Source organism: Limulus polyphemus, unplaced genomic scaffold (genome assembly GCF_000517525.1).
Source record: "Limulus polyphemus unplaced genomic scaffold, Limulus_polyphemus-2.1.2 Scaffold4659, whole genome shotgun sequence".
NCBI classification, from domain to species: Eukaryota; Metazoa; Arthropoda; class Merostomata; order Xiphosura; family Limulidae; genus Limulus; species Limulus polyphemus.
This window is the reverse complement of record NW_013670269.1, coordinates 27,504-47,572: the sequence shown is the minus strand read 5'-3', so window position 1 is coordinate 47,572 and position 20,069 is coordinate 27,504. Positions and strand designations below refer to the sequence as shown.

Sequence of the window (20,069 nt, the reverse complement as noted above, 5' to 3'; positions counted from 1 at the left end):
GCAGCCATGAGATCACTCTGCATGCAAGAGGTATACTGCATGAATAAGGCCTCTAAATACGTCATAAAAGTTCCAGGATTATTAGAAATACCTGTATCAGAATTAATGTTTACTTTCGATTTCTACGTATCAAAAAATCTGGATTATGGAAGGAAAGTAGAGCTTGTATACATCCTCCTGAGGCAAGAACAATAAGTCACAAGGAACTTGGAAGAGTGAAGAACTATGAGTAAATTGACACATTATGAATTGTGCCAAGAACATTCAGAATTTTATTCAAGTGTATGTTGACAGCATCAGAGTAACTCTACAAGTAGAGGGGCTTTTTGTATTTCATATGAAAGCCTACCTGTTTTGAAAATTATATATATATATATACACACACACAATATGAGTATTTCTTTACATCTGTTAAAAGCACCAGCTTATTTAAAGTTAAGATTTTTCAACACTTAAAATGTATTTGTGATATATATACTTACCTCTTCTCACATAATAGCTTTCCTCAATTTTTGCTGCCCTCTATATGCACAATTTTCACTCAACACTAACACGTCAGATCTTCTATGGATAGAGGCAAAAAGGAAGAAACAGGACTTAGGCAAAAGATAGTACAAGAAATAAAAAATGAAAGGTGCAAAGAGAGGAAAGGTAAGGGCATGGAGAACAATATTCCAGCTAAAAACAAGATGGACTGCTGGATGAGGAGAATGAAGTTGGCAAAAAGAATTAAAGAGCAGAAAAAACAGTACAGGAAAAACTATGATAACGGGAAAATCCGAAAGTATTAGGCAGAGCTGCCCTGTAGCCAACAATGGTCAAAGGCAGTAAGTCTTGGGTGAACAGCCATGTAAAAATTCAGAAAGATGGGGAATAGAAGGATGGGAAGGGGAAAAAGCACGAGTCAGAGATAAACTACAGAACATGCACTATTTTTGTGGATAGATAAAAGGGAGGAAGAATAAACAGAATGAGAAAGAAGGAAAGCTATACACAAAGAGAGTCTGAAACATCTCACAAGGGACCAGACAAAACCCAAACATGAAGCCAGAGAGACAATACTGCCAGATGGGAGAGAGAGGAGTGAGATTGAAGGAGTATGACAGAGGTAGAGGAAGATAAGGAGAGGACTAGAGAAGATTCAAAAAAGGAAGCAATGGCTGAGCCAGCAAGTGCTAAACAAGCAGAAGGATTTGTCATGGAGTGACCAGAATGAGGGAAAGCACACAAGGGGGACACATGACAAATAGGAGAATAGGCATAAAGAAAAAGCTTTGTCCAGCCCTGAGTTAATGCATCCACAGCAAGAGCTAAGGGATGAGAAACTGGGAACCAGAAAAGTAGAAGTATGGTGTTAAGATGAGTGACAAAAGCATCAAGCACAGGAGTGCCCAGATGAAAGCACAGCCACTGGAACACAAAAGGATCGAGGGAACCTTTCCATAGGTAGTATTTTGTCAGGCCAAAACAGAATCTGAGACAAGAATTGGAGCACTCAGAATATGACAAGCCATGAGACATATATGTAAAGAATGGGTCCAGAAAAAGAGGTTGAGAGCATGGATACAGAGAGAGCAAGACCAGGTGTCCCCTGGTGACTGATATAAAAGACAACAGCAGAACTGCTTGTATGGATCATCACTAGCCATCCACAAGCCATCTTAAAAAAATGCTTCAAAGTCCAACATACTGCCAAAAGCTCAATGAGATAAATAGAAAGAGACGAATTTTCATGAGGCCACCAACTCAAAATTACTTGAGAATTGAGACATGCCCCTATCTTGTCAAGAAGGTACTTGGAAACATATAGAGACCCGGAAGAGAAAAAGGAAGAGGAATATCTTTTATGGTATTGGGTGTATCAAACCACCAGGTGAAGGTTTTGAGTAAGGAAGGAAAATGGAAGTCAAATGAGGAAACAGTGATCATGCAGAGTCTATTGTAGAGCACAACCCTAGGGGAGACAGGATTCCATCAAATCCCAAGTACTCAAAAGAGAGAGAACCTCCTTCACAGTGAGAGAAGAAGAGGATAGAGCATAGGAAACTAATCACTCCATGTCCCTCAAAATAAGAGGATAAGGCTGTGCCCTGAAGATATACAAACTGAAAAACATCCAAATCAATAAGAAACTAAATGGTGTGAGAAGAAACTTTTCCAAGTTGACCAACCAATGCAGACTCACTGCCTCCCGAAGGAGAATAGGATAGGTGTATGAGGCTTGTTGGGACAGAGCCAAATGAGAAAAGAAGCATTTGAGAAGTCCACCACAGTTGTCCCAAGACCTGAGGTAAAAGACAACTGTAGGGTGAGAAAAGTCCCCATGGCAAATTGAAGAAAGTCAAGAAACTTACTGATGCATAAAATGACTAAAACAGAATGCCTAGTTACGGATTCCTCAAAAACCATAAAAAGATGGGAATAAATCCTAGAGAAGGGTAAGAAACTCATCAAAGTCTTTAGCCATTAAGTCTAACATTGCCACTGATGTTGACAAGAAACAAGATCCTTGGTAGGAGGGAAAGTAACAGGAAAAGAAGACAATGGAGGATGAGAGGACAAAAACGAAGGGTAAGGCTCACTGCCAGAACTCCCAGTGCTCCAATATTGGTCGAAAATGGAGGGCAAAGGTCCATAAACCTATGCAAACAGGACCCACCAACCCTGACCTATAGTATAGTCACCACAAAGTCTGACGGCACTGAAGTTTACGAGTGGTGGGGGACAGATGAGAACAGAGGAATAAGAAGTGGTGAAAGAGAGAGAGAAGAGGAAGGAGGAGGAAAGGAGATATAGAGAGATAAATAAGGATCACAGGAGAGTCAATAAAACAGCAAGGATAAGGAAGAACATTGGCATGCAACCACAACATATGACCACAGAGAAACAAGCACTCCAGGAAAGTAGTCAGTCAAAGACATATGAGAGAAAAGGGAAGCAAAAGGACTACATTAGCAACAGATCAACCACATATGAAGAGATAAGTCCAAGGAAGATAAACATGCCATTGAAGAAAAGTGAGCTAGCATCTGCCAAGACACCTTGAGGGAAATGGTTGATTACCACGGAAAGAAGGTGAATGGAGGAAAAATAATGGAAAGCATACGACAAAGGTGGAAAACTTAAGCTTAAGAAAAGGCAATACAGAATGAAATTAGGCCTAGCCATAAGAGGTAGCAAATGAAGGAAGACAAAGAATGCTAGCACCAAAGTAATGGTAAAAGGAATTGAAGATGGACTAGCATATCTGGATGGAAAGTAAATAATATAAAAAGTTGAAGCAGGGAATGATTTACAAAAAGCAGGAGTGCAACATATCTGAAAAACTTAGTCCCGAAATTACGAAAAAGGCATAGGTAGGTTGAAGAGAGCATGGGTATAAGATAAGGTAATGGTAGGTAGTGGAAAAAACCATCATGAACAAGAAACACAGGTGAAAATATGTGAAGTACAAAAGAAAGCACAGGCTGCATGAACTACTCCACCATCCACTGCACAAAAGCTGTCACATCTTCCAAAAGACAAAGACAAACCTGATGTCAAAACGTGAGAATGATGATAGCGTGAACGTCTTGTTGTCACATCAGACAAAGTGGAAGTTACTGATGCTAATAATGTGAAAATAAAAGGCCACAAAACCTACAGGTGAAGATGTTGAAAAACGAAAATATAACAATAAATACTTCCACAACAGACAAAGTCTGTGTAAATATTTTCACTTAAAAAATGTCTAACTCTGAAAAGTTCACAAGTGAAAAAAGACATATCAATAATCACATGCCAAATCAACAAGTGATGAGTGTGATCTACATTATAAAGGGAGTCAGCTGCACTAGAAGGGTGTGTTGCACTCCTATTGGTGGAGGTTATCGCACGTTCATTGCATGCTACAATGCAGCTATATCACGTGGAACCATGTGAATTTAGGTGGGAGCCTCAAGGATAGTGGAAAGCAAAAATTGGGCTTATAGACAGCAGCACCAATTGGAGAAAGCCATTATGTGAGAAGAGGTAAAGTATCGTACTGGAAGTCAATAATAACAGCTTGACTTACACAATCAAGTGAGCTACTGTCATTGTGTGCAATTATGCACAATATTAAACTCCTAAATCATAATACTGAAAGTTACCCTGATTACAAACAGACCAAACAAAATATTATATTTCAATGCAAAGAAAGAATTACATAAAATATGGACATGACAGATTAACTAATAAGTTCTTTGATGCTCTCATTCTCAAGCACTTAGTACTTCCCAAAAACAAAACAAAAAACTGTAATGAAACATTTAAAAGCATTTCCCATAATACCTCAAATTAACAACATATTCTCAGCTTTGCAACTGTCCCATTAAGAAACTCTAAAAAAAAACTGGACTCGTGCTTGATATCTTTATCTTGAAGTTTTCTGCGATGTAATGAATAGTAGTTAGGTTTACAAAACATCAAATCTGAGAAAATATTATTAATAAAATACAATTTGTTTATACCCACAGCAATGATATGACTTATTTGAGACTTAATTGGTATTTCTAGTATAATCTAAAATCTGTAGATTTTTACACTACACATTTAACACTACCATAATCACCTTGGTTCAGGTAAGTCAATGTCTCCTCTGTTATCTTAACTCCTAAGGCAGTGGGAGCACCCAGTACACATTGAAAAAGTCTTTTCTCCCCAGATTCCTTCATAATTAGTCCTGGATTCATAAATGACATAAAATTGGTCACTGAAGGAGCACTCACAAATGTCAGATCTGGTTGACTCACTCCAGTAGCAGACCTTCCACTATCGATCACAGACACTTCAGGCAAGCTGAAACAATAAAATATAATGTGGACTAAACTGAAGAAAACTTAACATTTTCCTTACAAGAAAATGTATTTCAGATTGACTCTCACTTCTCCACAGAACAGATGCCTAGTGCCTCAGTGTTATCATTGGACAGTTTTTGTGTATGTTCCAAGCCACTGTAAGAGCTATCACCCCCACACATAATAATGTGAACTGTGCTAATCTCTGATGCAATCAGCAATAAACTAAAGACTCCACCAACAGGATAATGACACATCTCTTTGCACAGTCTCCACTTGAGCACTTTGTACAAACAAAAGCTCATTCTTGATGAAGCAAACAGACACACCAGAAGTGGGGAGGTACAGTTGGTGGTTCTAAAAAGGTATGTATCTGAAACACATTTTCAGACTATGATACTCAACCCTCCATAGAACAGACAACTAAAACCCCACATTGAGAAGATGATGGAGCTACTAGTGTGAAAACTGAAATTAAAAATACAAGTTCCTTTCTGAGACCAAGGTAAAAGAAAGGGGAAAATCTCATGAAGTGTATCTTCCACTCAGAGGGAGTACTTAGTGGGAGCAGCACTCTTTGAAAAATTGCATTCATCTCAAGTATGAAAAGCTCTTTGCCCAATACAAGTGGTTGTTGAGAAATATTCTGTCACAAAGAGTTTCAGCCTGTTGTTAAAGTGTCATAAAGACAGTGGGACAAAGACAGCTGCTCAACTGTCCTATGTATCCCAAGAGCAATACAGACCTTATCAGTTGCGTGTGGCTTGGGCAATACATCATGCCATACAGTATAAGAGAAATACTTATAAAAATACACAGGTTCAGGGATGAATCATCACAGACCCACATTCTAAGGAGAACTCAAGACCCATCCAGCTGGTCACAACTAAGAGGAATGGTCCAGTTCTTAGAGTAGGAGTGGCCTGTATCACTCTTCCAAGTTGGTACTCCTACTATACTTCTGTTCAAGAAGTGAGTTGACATCATCTCGTATCAGTGAGAATACACCGACCTAAAGGGGAACTCTCCATATCAACTTTCCCAGTGTCTTGGTATTGGGCAATCAAGGGTTATCCAGCTCCACTAGAAGAAATTGGGAGGGATGAATTTCAATAGGGGAGAATACTGGGGAGGTCATGAACCAAACAGAAATCATCTCATTTGCATAAGGTCTCTCACTGGGAGACTGTGTAATAGATTTACTATGAATAGGTACAGCAGGAGCTGTCTCACTGGGTTGATGTGTACACACACCTTTTTCTTTTCCTTTTTGTTGGTCAAGTACAGTTTGGAAGGTAAATATATAGATATATATATTGCTGAAGCAATTTGGCATAAAACCCCATCTGCACAGTGGACATGCAGAAAAAGAAAATGGGCTGAATACTTTCTGTTATCCCCTACTAGATACAGATTTTATAGAGAAGTATTCCATGTAAGCAACACCAACCATTTGGTGGGTTCCTATGTTGTTGTTTTTAATATGTATTTTGTATTTATTTATGTACTGTATTAAAGATTAGAGAATTGTGACTATAGGGAAACAAAAACACAGGCTGATGAAACGACAATGTGATGTAAGTGTGTGGGGTCATCCACATCTATTCATAAAATATTTCATTCAGGGGATGTTGATTGCCAGAGGCAAGAGAAGTGGAAGGAGATAAATCTTAAAAAACAGAAGAATCCCATGGAAGGAAAAAAACACTTTTGATTGCCTCTAAAGGAACTGTAAGAGGGTGGTAACATTGTACAGCCCATGCAGCACAAAGAGGATAATTATGATCACAACAATAGTACAGGAAGGAAGTTAAAGGCACGATTAGTAGAGAAAACATCAACCTGTCCTTGTGAAAAAGAATGCAGGAAGTTTCTAAGACAAAAATCAAAGCAACATCTTCTGCAAGCAAGAAGTCGAAGAAAATGTCCTGAAGACAAAGATGACAGATGGAACAGATGGCCAACAGTTCAAAATAAGGACTCATGAGACCCATAAGAACTGAAAATAACTACCAATTCAGAAGAGGAACCAGCAGAATAAGACTACTGATTCAAAAAACATGGAAGAGGTCTGTAAGAACTGGATAGACTGCTCTTTAAAATCCAGGTTAAAAAAAAGGGAAGTCAGAAGTGGGCAAGATGGACAATCTGGAGGAATAGAGTGGCAGATGGACCAGCATCAATAAATAATCCCACTTGGACTGATAGATTGCAAAGGTGGATGGTCAAGTGAAGTAAACAAGAAAATGGGGTATTCTGCAAGAAAAATATACCCAACTTGCAAGAAACTGGACAAAAGCCATGTGTGAAAATGAAGCCATGGAACATCCTGATAAAAGATAAGCATCCAAGGCTGATGTAAAAGGGGACCTCTAAGATGGAAGAAAGTCTTCTGGATCGCGTGTAGGTGAAACAGTGAAAACCATGACTGAGATGGACAATAGAGGGCAATGAAAACAACCTGGCAAAGAGTGCTGTGAATAAGAGAATACACTCTTGAAAGAAGTCTAAGAGGAGAATAAGCATAAAGAAAAAGGATGAATAAATCCTGTTAAGGAATGTCTGGAATTTGGAGGCATAAGAAACAAGCATATGGGAATTCTTATTCAATAAGGTTCATGAAATTGAATTAACTGAAATAATTATTTTCTTCTTCTCATGTCATTTTTTCTTATGTTTTTTGTTGTTCTCTGAGACTGATTATAAGTGTTTGCCTATACTCTATCCCAGGGTTAATCACAATGGGCAATAATCCTTACAAAGAAACCAGTACATGCTCTGGAACATTTCTTCCATATCTCACATTTGACTATGTAAGGAATAACATTCATATAAGAAAGATCATATTTCTGATTAAAAACTTTAACTGAAATTCATTTTCAATTTAAAGTTAGGCACAGTGTAAAATATCCTTTATTTGACAAAAGGTCTAAAAGAAATAGTGTAGTGCCACGGACAGTACTGCAGAAGGAGTATGTGTCAACTTTCTGTTGTTGGAGAAATATAGTCTAATGCTGATTGCATCATCGATTAGCACAGCTCATTTAAGGATGAAAGTTCTTACAATGGCTTAGTACATGTGCTAGTCATCCCTAATTTAGCAGTGTAAGACTAGAGGGAAGGCAGCTAGTCATCACCACCCACCACCAACTCTTAGGCTACTCTTTTACCAACAAATAATGGGATTAACCATCACATTATAACATCCCCACAGCTTAAAAAGCAAGCATGTTTGGTGGGACAGATATTCAAACCTGTGACCCTCAGATTGCAAGTGAAGAGCCCTAACCACCTGGCCATGCTGGGCCAAAACTTTTTGGCAGTAGTACCAAGGCACTAGCTATCTGTTCTGTGGAGAGGTGATCAGCACAGTCTGATATTAATGGTGTAATAGATACTCTTCAAACAAGTCGGTATAAAACAAGAGGACTGAGATGTAAAAACAATGTAACACTATATTAGATATTCTTCAAACAAGTTCATACAATTAAATAATGAGGACAAAGATGTAGAAAATTTAAGAAGTTCATACATCAAAGTAAAACAAATTAACTGTAAATATTTCAATCCTTTAACCTAAACATTTTAGAAAAGCTGAAAAATGAAAGACAGAGGTGCTATGGATTTAATGATACTAGAGACAAAATACTAACTACTGAAAACAAATCAATAATTAAATCAGTAATTCTGTTCTTAAGAATTCATATTTCAAGACAGTTTTAATGAAGTACACTGTATTAAATTACCTATCATTTCATACAAGTTTTTAGAAAGTTTTTAAATAAGCTTGAAGCCTTGCAGTAATCAATGTGATGAGGAGATAAATATATACAGCTTTATCTTTTGTTTAAATCTAAACTTATGAATTAAAATTAACATTTTTTGGGAAATACTTATTTTAAGAAAGTTAAAATTTTCCTAATCTGAAAATGTATTTCTGAATGGATAGTTTCTTGATCAGTACTGCCCTCTGAAAAAGGACCAAATGTGTTGGTGAGTCTGGAGGCCCATAGCACTGGAGACAGTGCAATGGGTGACCACAATACCCTATTTTTGAAAGCAGAGCTACCACATGAACAGAGCCAATTCACCAACACTTGGTGGCATCTGAAATTGTACATCAGGTCCTCGGTAGGAAGAGACTCAATGCCATGGAGCATCAGAGATGGGCAGTAAGCCCTGTCTGCTTTACCCGTGAAGTCCATGAGTGCATGGTCCAGGATGAACATATTTACGAAACAAAAGGCCACATAATATGTTCTTATGACATGTTATATTGTTTCAAGAATAATATGTGATATTAATGCATTGATGACAATCAGACAGGATCAAACAACCAACCCCTGGCAGCACCTGGAATTGTACATCAAGTCTGAATTAGGAAGTACCTCAACATTATAGTCAGCTGGCATGGTCACAGAATGTACAATGCAGATTCGATACTAAGTACACCTAGTCAGGCACCACTCGCCACAGAGCATGATCCAAAACATATGTAGCAAAAGGCCCCTGTAAATAAAAGAAAAACAAATGTAGTAGCCCATATATTTAACCCGATGATATTCTCTCAGGGAAGAAAGAAAAAGAGCAGCAAGGGACATGGTAAGGTGACAGATCTGATGGGAAGAAACACAAAAAATATGACAAACATCCAGAGAAAAGGAATAATATGCCAGGTAAAGTGACTGGTGAATCCAGCCTGTAAGGGAATATGGGGAAAAAATCAGAGGAATGGATTGAATGGAACCTACTGAAGAAAACTTAGAAACATGTCTTAGAAAACCAAGGGCCCTGGCTGGGCAAAGGAATTAGACAGGAGCAGAATAGACCTAAAGATGGAAGAAGAAGGGAATGGAAAGAGAGATAAAACATTTAATTTCCAGATCAACCAAAATTGGGTACATAAAAGCAAAAACAGGAACAAAGGAACAAACATAGTAAAAACTGATAACAAAACACGTTGGAAAAACAGTGACCACAGGTCAACAGTATGAGGAACAGCAAATAAAAGGATATAACTAATCTTTCAAGAAAGGTTCAAATGGAGGACTACTCGGGGACACTCCAAAGCACCCACTACATCCAAAAAGCTAGAAGATCCAAAGACTACCCTGTCGGGATGGGATAATCAATCTGCAACCAGATTCATGGCCTCCTCCCAATGACATACCCACAAATCAATATAATGACAGTGGGCCTAATATACAGGAGATACAAAGTTATAAAATAAAGGACACTCGGCCAGATGGCCCATGCATGGTGATGTAGGATCCTGCCACAGAACTGTTAGAGTGAAACATCACCATCTTGTCCCAAAGAGCCAGTAGGAAGGAAAGTACTGTCCAACGAACAGCAGGAAGTGTCAAGAGAGTGATATGGAGAGCAGAGTCAAAAAGTGACAATCCAGATGAGGAGAAGGAAGAGAAACTCTGGCAGCAATAGTGGTTCTATCCAATCAACAGTCAATACAGACTGTTAGGGAGGGGAAAGGGTAAGAGGAGCATCCAAGGGATCCTGAACAATACAGCATTTAGTGATCCAAAAACCCAAAGAGGATGGCACATGTTGGTGCGACTAAGAGGAACGAGGGATGTGAGAGAAGCCCATATCCCTAAATGTGAGGGAACTTCACAGACAATAAAGAAAAGAAGAAGAGAAGCCACCTAAAGAATGTATCAGAGTTCTAAACCAAAGAGGAGAAGAACACACACCTGTGATGAACAAAATGAAGAAAAATGTTTGGATGCCAGGGAAAAGGGAACATGGAGATGTATCTGACACATCAATGTACATCATCCACAAAACAGGAGTGAAAACCACAAATGAGAATGATCTACTCACAAAAGAGACCCTGGAGAAGTAGGACCTGGGCCACCTCTGACTGATGCTGGGATGAAACAGTCTCACTGAGAGTGAAATAAAGTGGATGGTGATATAACAAGTGGGAGAAGTGGAAAGGGAGTTATGGAGACTTACTGAAACAATCCTGGTCTCCAAATAGGCAGGAAGACCCAAAAAACATTGTGATGGAAAAGAAGCACAATGCACATAATGAAGGGTAAAAAACTTAGAAGAATCCAACTTTATAGTAGCCAAATCTGAAAAGTGAGGCTGAAGAGGAAATACATGCCATTGTAGTACAAAGGAGACAACTATGACCAACTGTAAAACATAAATGACACTATAGAACTACCCCAACCAAAAGGACAAGGGAGGATAAAGCACAGACAATAATGAATAACATAATAAATGAATGGAAATGTTCCGAGGTAGGGAAATGCAACCAATGCATCATGGTCTGAACCCCATATTGGAAGAAAAATCAAAAATCCAAAAGGTTTGTGGCAAATTATGGGTAGCTGGAAAAACATGCTAGGCCAACATACACAAAGACAATCCAGAGATTAATTCTCAAAGAGGACATGGATAAAATCCAAGAAAATAGGACACAAAGATAAAACATAAAATACCTGAGCAAACAATGGTTACAAAGGGCAAAGGATGCCTAGATAAGACCCCTTGAAACAACATGTGATGGAAAAGCATATTCAGGAGGGTAAAAACAAACTGCCCTAAGTCCTATCCACCCATTCATACACACCTAGGCATTTGGATGACAGGCTACTCAACAGATTATACAGAATGTTGCTAAAAATGGTACAATTCCCAATGGAACATAGCTGTCACACCCACGGCCGACAACCGTGATATCACCCCCATAAATGTGAATGGGAAATCTGCCACAGCAGGAAAAACAGTGATAGTCACGAAACTGTTAGTGTATAACTCAAAATGTCAAAAACAAAAATTTAAAAGGGAGAGTAGATAATGAAACTTAAATTGCGACTCACCACTAAAAAAAAGAAAGGAGGAAAATTGACTATAACTAAGTAAAAAATAAAAGTGTGTGGAATTAATATATTAAATTGTGAGCTAAAACAAGCATGTCTGTACAGCAAAACTGCCAATCAAAAAGTGATTAACAAGTCCATTATTAGAGAGAGCATTGTTATGACAGGAGTAGTGTCACACTCCTATTGGTAGAGGGTTGCTGCATGATCATTTGCATGTAGATATGCAGAATGAAGTGGGGGTTACAAGGTTATTGGTGAGTAAAAATATTTGCACCAATAGAGAGCAGTACCAATCAAAAAATCTTTTTGTGAGAAGGGGTAAGATATCATATCAGAAACTTACTTTTCATTCATTTGGAAATCAGTGTCTGTACTCCTGCTAGTATTCACACAAAACTTTTTTAATGCTTTAGAAAAGTCTGTAAGTGCAGTCTGGTGCTTAACCTCATTCCTGGACAATTTTTTTGTTCCTGGAACATCTTTGTCTTCAGATACAGGATTTTTTATAGGCTCTTTGTGACTGATAAAGATAAAATTCTTCACAGATTTTATGAAAACAAGTAGTATACGAACAACATAGAACATAAGATCTATTGGGTTTTTCTTCACAGACTCAAAACCTCATAGATATTATATACACTTTACCATTATAAGAGGCTGATGGCATTTCTTTGTTTGTTGACCCAAGCCATGCTGATGAGCCTTGAATAGGCAAAACTGCAGTAAACAGCAGAGGGTACAGCAAATCAAAGAATGCATTAGGCCTCTACATCACAGATTCTCTTTTCAATTTCACCTTTGGTGAAAAAGAAAAGTAATTTTTAACATATATACTATAAAAGATAAGCATTAGAATATTTTCAATTTTCAACAAGAGAGCACATGAATTTGGTGGAAGTTACAAAAAGTGTAACTTGTTTTTAACTTCAACTCATTTTTATTTTATTACAAGCTAATAATTAATTTTAGAACCAATTAAAATACAAGACCTGCAACTTATCTTCAAATTTCCCTAGATTTTCCAATGTAAGTACAAAGAAACCTTTAAATGAAGCTGTAACATAAGTAAAAAACACGTTTAGTGCTACATTGTGTACAGCACCAAAACCTTTCACAAGTGATACACATTAATTTAATTGTAGTTTTACAGAAAACAAGTTTAGTTTTTGTATAGATCTTAATGTTAATAGATTTTAGTGTGACTGAAAATCCATCATATTGACCAATGAAATTAAGGCAAAACACTGCCTCAAGTGCTTAAATCTTACTTTTGGATTTGTTTTTTGTCACTAGTGATATATTTTTATGCAAAAATAGTTGAAAACAAACGTAATTCAAATTACAAACCACTTATAGCTGATAAAATGTAAGATTTTGACAGCATATATATATGAAGGGCTTACTACTTATGTCACAAATTATACCTAGCCTACCTGTGTTCAGTGATCTGGAGATCTTCGGTTTTTATACACTGCAATGCTGAAATGGCTTCACTGTTGAAAATAATAAAGACAAAAATTCTTTTAAGACTACCATTATTTGATCCTTGACTTTGACTAATAATGCATTACTCAAATCATCCTGTATGTAACCGAAATACCACTGGTTAAAAATAATTTTCCAAGGCATTTCAGCCATTTTTCATAACACTTTATAGCCTTGCATCACCCTTCATATCTACCTCATCCTCACACCTCTTGTTTGTTTTTAATCGAATTAATTAACCACATTTTAATTCAGTTAACTACTATTCAATCAGATAACGTATTTCGTATCGTCACAGTTGTCCTAGACTTTTCTAGAACATTTATGTTTTTCTCCATTTAACATAACTTTTCCAGGACTGGAAATTGATTATAAAATTTTTGATGTTTTCCAGTATGTGTAGAACCCTGAAAATAAAATCATTTCACTGGATTAACTACCATGTCATTAATATATCCCTTGTTTCAAACTATCATCCCACAAAGTTTGGTTGAGATTGCCCCAGCAACCTAGGAGTCTTTACATAACAGACAAACAGACAGACACAGATTTTTGTGCTTTATATGTATAGATGTATGTATTTTCCAGCTGAAAATTGTTAAAATAATTACAATATTTATTTTTATCATACTGTGTCAATGTGACAAGAAACTCACTATACCACCTCTCATAGAGGAAACTTTCCATCTCAACATCCCTAGCAGCTCGGGACTGGGAAAATAAAGGATCTCCCATGCTCTACAAGATGAACAGGGGAATACATGTAGAGGATAATACCGAGAGATAATGCAAGGAGTTACTAAGACTAAAGACAGCAAGCTCGGGCCAGGTGTAAGGGCAAGACTACAGCTGGTGCTGCTATATATTTTTGTTGTAAAAGGTGCAGAAACCACAGTTGTCTTGCAGAAAACCCCATCTCAACAGTGGGCACTCATCAGGTATGGATGGGTTTAAAACTTTCTGTTCTCACCCACTTGATGTGAATTTCAGGTATGTATTCCCTGTGAGCTACCACAGGCCACTCAGTGGGACCCAATGACACCAGACATAAAGAATATAGTGGCTAGTTACTCATGTTATGTTTGATCTGGTGTTATTGCCTCCTCTTGTCTTTTTTTAATATATTTTATTTATTTTTTGATTTGTTGAAATAGCCACAAAAATAATGGAGAGAGGTTAGCCCAACCTGACACCAGAGGATGGGTAGCAGACAGAGGTACCTGTGAGCTATTGAGTTGGGAAAACAAGGGAACAATGGAAGATTCCTGATGAGCAGCCTCAGCCCAGGATACCAAGGAGTCTGAAACACTCCCAGAGACCTGGTCTGTAAGAAAAGGAGTGAGATGAAGGAGACGGATAAAAGGGGAATAGATGTGGACACCTGCAAGAAAAGACCACCAGCTGAAGAGATCCCAAAAATATAGAAACCAAATCAAAATAGACAGTAGAGAAACAAATAGTGGCAAACAAAGAAGAATAAGTATCCCCACCAAAACTATCAGGGTCATGTTGAAGAGCTTCAATGAGAAGGTGAAGGACAGAGATATGGAAAAGGAATAGGGTAAAGACAGACAAAAAGAAGAATCTCAAGCACATAGAAAATACACAAGACTGTGGTTCAACAAATCTAAAAAGACCATAATCTGAGGCTATAGCAAAGGAGTCACAAAAATAAGTTGACCAAGCAAGATGCGGAACAACAAGAGCTAGCCAAAATTATCCACAGGCAAGGCAGGCCTCACTTAAGGCAATGAAACAGAACAACGAGAGACCTGAATTAGAAAATAAATAAACAAAAGAGAACCAACTATCTGAAGCATGATAGTGGGAACCTCATCAGTTAACTTTTTATTATTTTATAGTTCATCACAGCTCTATAAGGCTGAGGCATCTAAGTACATCAAAAGTACCTTGCCATGGAGTGAAATCTAAGACTTGACACATACAGGTGTGTGCTTTACTAAGTGAGCTAAAGGGATAACAACTGAATGTCAGTTCCATGAACAGATAAAGTGCCTCTAGTTGGAGTAAATGCTTGAAAAAGAATGTCTGAGTCTCAGGACAGTTTTCTGTTTATATTTTTAGAAATGTTGTTGAAGGTAGTAGAAATGTGTTGGCTAGAGAAAACAAAGTTGCAATCACATGGATGGAATGAAAGTGCAACAAGAATCAAAACAATGTACCATCATAGAAGCAAAGGTAGTTGATTAAGGCAACTACAAATTCAAATAGCACAGAAAAACCCATGTCTGAACACAGACAGTACTGAGGAAAGCACGAGCCTATAATCATGTGCTGGTGCTCATTGGAATTACTGTGCATGGAAGTTGTGTTACCCTCCCATTGGAAGAGGGCTGCAGCATTATGATGATTACATGAAAAGCTGGCACAATACCTTTAAACACATGTTTGAAAGGGGGTTTGTTCAAGGCTTGTGGCACGTGCGGAAAATTCCACAGCAGTTGTATAGAGGTAATAGCTCTTAGTGGTTCAGAAAGGTGAGTTGTGTTTCTTAATCTAATGTTTGTATATTTTTCACACTTTAATGTTGATTAGTTCATATAAGCAGCTATATCTAGTGATATATATCTTGAGAAGTTTGTGAGTCATATGTATCCTTGCAATATCACAACAACTGAACACAGTACACAGGAAGAGGCATTACACCAGGGCATCTGAAACTGTTTGTAGTTAACACAAGAAAAAACACAGTTTTATTCCATATAAGAATGAAGTTTATAAAATACTCATATTTAATAGCATGCCTGCGTATGATAAGATACACCATTAAACTTACGAATACAAATATGTGAATCAATCAAGAAATTATTGATATACAGGGTTAACTGCACAGTAAGGCATTTAATATCATTCAAAGCTGATAATTACTAGACATATAACACTTTAGAAAATGCTTTAATTTGAAAATCTTATTATTCTGTTTCTTATCAGGCTGGGTGACAATGTTTTCATAGTCGTTTTTCTTCCATTTGGTTAGTTTTTTTACACTCCTCTTGAGCATGGAATACCAGTGATGCTTGGGTAATCTTAGTATACAACTACATGAAAAGCTACTGTGAAAGTTATAATACTATTTTTATCATTGTGGTGAATTGCTTGGTAAGTATCAAATTCATGAAATGTAATAAATATTGATAAGAAGCAAAGTAATGCTCACAATGTATAATGAAACAAATGTAACAAGTTCGTAAAATGTAACAAAGAAACACAGTAATGCTCACAATATAGAATGAAAAAAAAATTTATAGCGACTGACAATTAGAATTAGAGCTAGGTGATTAGTGGAATTTGCTAATTGATTTACTGTCAGGCTCAATCAAAAATATTCTCACAAAAAAAATGGTTTAAGAAAACTTTTAAAAGCATTAAAATAATTTAGCATAATTTTTTTAAAAAAAAGATAAGCTGAACATTTACTGTTTGGGAAGTTGCTAATGTCGAGATATTAATTTCATTTTGTTTGTTTTCAGAATATGCAGCAATCCCACATTAATCTGTATAAGTTAAATAATGAAAATATATTTTACTGTCACTGATAATGGTACTAACGTTTCTACTTAAAGCATATCATGACTGCAATTATTAATCATTAAGTATCTAGTTAGCCAGTTTATTGATGTAGGTTGTTTGAATATCATAAACATATAAACAGTATTCAATAAACAAGGATTTGAGTCATCTATCATACTCATTAACTAAAGTTTACCTGATGCCTTCTCCTCTAAGGAAATATGTGTAGCTTTCAAACAGATATAATTCAACACACAGACACTAGCAGTTTTCTCATGAAACCATAATATACTACTCAAATCATATTTAAACATTCTTTATCAAAGTTGTTTTTCATTAATAAATTATCAAGCAACTTGATATGACATCATAAAAGGGTTGTAATAGAAACATACAAGGGAAACACTTTAAAATCAAGAAAGAGATAATATGCTCTCAAGGGGTGATTGTTTAATGGCAAAAATAGCTATTCTTTTCAATTGGCAGAAAAATGCTAACAAAAAACAATTGACAAGTTTACAAGTCAAACTCCTCAGGTGATAATTTATTTCTATTCTTTCTACAGACATCAGTATTGTTGGTAAAATCTAATGTATTTTTGAATGTGTTTTGAAAAATACTTTTCTTCTCACCAAAAGAAATACAGGCCTATGATTAAAATAGTTGTGTTGTTTTTTTTCTTTTTTCAAGGTATTGGAGTTTATTAATATAGTATAAAAAGTTGTTTGAAAATGTCTTTAAATACCTTCAGAAGAGCAATATGTTGTTTAAATGATGAGGTATTTCACATCTTTGTTTATAAATGGAAAGAAAACTTAAATATAACAGCAACTATGAGATTACTAGTAGTTACAGGTTACCATAAATTACACACACTTAGTCTTTGAGATTGAGGTTATGAATTTATATGAACACAACTATATTAAACCAATAAATCACATTTAGTAAGTTAGGCCAGGCTCAGATGTTCCAGCTTTGGCTGCTTCGTTAGTCTCCTCACTCATGAAGAAGTCCTGTGTATTTTGCAAGAACTCAGCACCTTCATAGCTGAAAAACTTGAAGGGACCATCTCAGCAATCAAACAGGGAAGGCTTCTCAGGATTGAAAACTTAAAACTTTATTTACCTGAAAATGTACTTCCGATAGATACTTACCTTTCACACAGAAATTATCTTCCCTGTGCATCTGCCTTAGAGATTTGTATGCCGCTATCCTTTAGGCAACTCCCACCTAAACTCATGAGGTTTCTTGTGATATGCACTACTGCATAATGACATTGTTATGCAGCAAAAGCCCTCCACCAATAGGAGGGTGACACAACCTCCCAGCACACTAACTACCTCTATGCTTTTGCACTCATGATCTTCATTCTATGACAAGGCAAGGAATACAAAGTTGCACCAGAAATGAGGAGGAAGGGTGGAAGGTGTGTTAAGAGGTGAGTATCTATCAGAAATACATTTTCAGAGAAGGACAATGTTAACTTCTGAGGTGATACACACCCCCTTCAGATAGAAAACTAGAATCCCACGTTGATATGGTGGAGGGTCCGGGACTAAAGGTACCTAGATGAGCTCCTTTCAGAAAGCACCTGGATAAAACCCATAGTGTGTGACATCCAATGGAAGGGGCTCCATAGGGGCACACTTGTAGGAGACCACATCTCATATCTTCCAGGGTACATTCTTTGCCCAGAATGGAAGGAAGGAAGAGGCAAACAAGCCCCAAGTGTCTTGAGTATGAGCAGAATAAGAGTTGGAGAGCCAAAGTATGTAGCATGGTTGGGGCACGTTCAGACCATACCGAGTGCTCACCTCAACTCTATGTCATATTTATTGGATCAAAATCCAGCTGCACAGTAAATACGCAATGTGTAAGGTGCACTGGACCTCATGACGTAGAAATTGCCCCAAACAATGCAAGGAAGTAAAATGCCCTAATTGCCAGGGATTGCATGCCACTAGTTACTAGGCATGCCCAAAATACCAACAGATCTGAAATCACATAAACATCCAACCAACAAACATCGAAGCAACTAAATTCACATTTACACCAACAATTACTCCTTCCATGAACACTACACGTCTACCTCAACCCAAATTCATATCTCTCTGTTCCCTCCACTCAACAACCCTTTCACAGAAACAAATACCAGATAACCTATGCCGCATGAAACTACTCTCCTACAACCTTTCATCTGCACAGCAACAAACAACACAACTCTCCCATATCACACCCAAAACAACAAAACTCTTCCCAACACCAACATACACAACAACACTTATGCTACAGCAGCTTCATGAGACATTAACATACAAAACAGCACACCAACACAACACAAACACTTTAATTTTGGAGATTAGACAGTGAACTTATTAGCTTTTTTAACCGAACTCTGTACCATGCCGCCACCAAGCTCAATCACACCTGTTGAATTTCATACACTAATCTCACACATTTGCAAAACAGCAAAATACTATTTCATTCTAAACACACTCAAACCACATCATATCATACTGCACATTGAAGCACACAAGTGAAAAGCACAGAAACAAACTAAATATACTTCACATTAATTGCCTTCATACCAAAAAATTTGAAATCTTAAACCTTAGTAACAGAATCAATTTTGACATAATAATAATATCTGAAACACTAGCTAAAGAAGAAAATAACATTAATATTCCTGGCTTTAAATCATTTACACGACCCAAAACTAACGAAAGCAGAGGCGTCACATTTACTCAACCATCAACAAAAGCATTTACTGCAACTTCTGGATTAACAAACCATTTTTATACTTGTATTGTATACTAGTAAACCGATTGACACTAGCTTTCTACGAAATTTCTTAAGTAGAAAATCTATTCCTATACTAGTCGGGGAATTCAGTGCCCCACATACTTACCGAACCAATGCCAGAGGCTCCAGCCTTCACACATTATTCAGGAATGATAACATGCACATCATTAATGATGTAATCAACCTTGCTATAATCCCTAACCCCCTACTACCTTTCTCTAGGAACTTCACGGTTCACCTTGACATAACCAGCGACCGCTTTCCTATCCCCTTCAATATTAATTTTGTTACTACAGCGGAAGTCACGTGATGCTGGGAGCATACGTGACTGAGTTTCTCGAATTATCGGGGAAGCTTGAGTGTGATCGAGAGACGCCTCTTTGTTAGTATATAAACCCGGCAGAGAAAAGCCAGGGAATGGATGATAAAGTGAACAGTAATCACAGTGAGTTTCAGTTAATTTACAATTCTGTTTCGAGCTATTATGTGTTTTGCACTCATAGAGAGGGCAGTTATCGAGGTTGTGAATCGCTGTAATTTATAGCGTTTATATAAAAGTTTTAAGTTTAAAGTGATTGAG

At 37.1% G+C, this 20,069-nt stretch overlaps 1 protein-coding gene across 1 annotated transcript in view; it reads right to left on the bottom strand.

Annotated features, from left to right (window-relative positions):
• Nucleotides 1-20,069, bottom strand: part of LOC106471501 (transcription factor CP2-like protein 1) — a gene marked incomplete at its 3' end in the record, with an annotated part of 68,247 nt that overhangs the window by 23,519 nt on the left and 24,659 nt on the right. The window contains exons 3-5 of the mRNA XM_022400112.1: nucleotides 13,105-13,164; nucleotides 12,015-12,191; nucleotides 4,592-4,818 (exon numbers count right to left, since the gene is read on the bottom strand). Of these exons, the coding sequence (XP_022255820.1) occupies nucleotides 4,592-4,818; nucleotides 12,015-12,191; nucleotides 13,105-13,164 (464 nt within the window). The remainder of the gene's footprint in view (nucleotides 1-4,591; nucleotides 4,819-12,014; nucleotides 12,192-13,104; nucleotides 13,165-20,069) is intronic.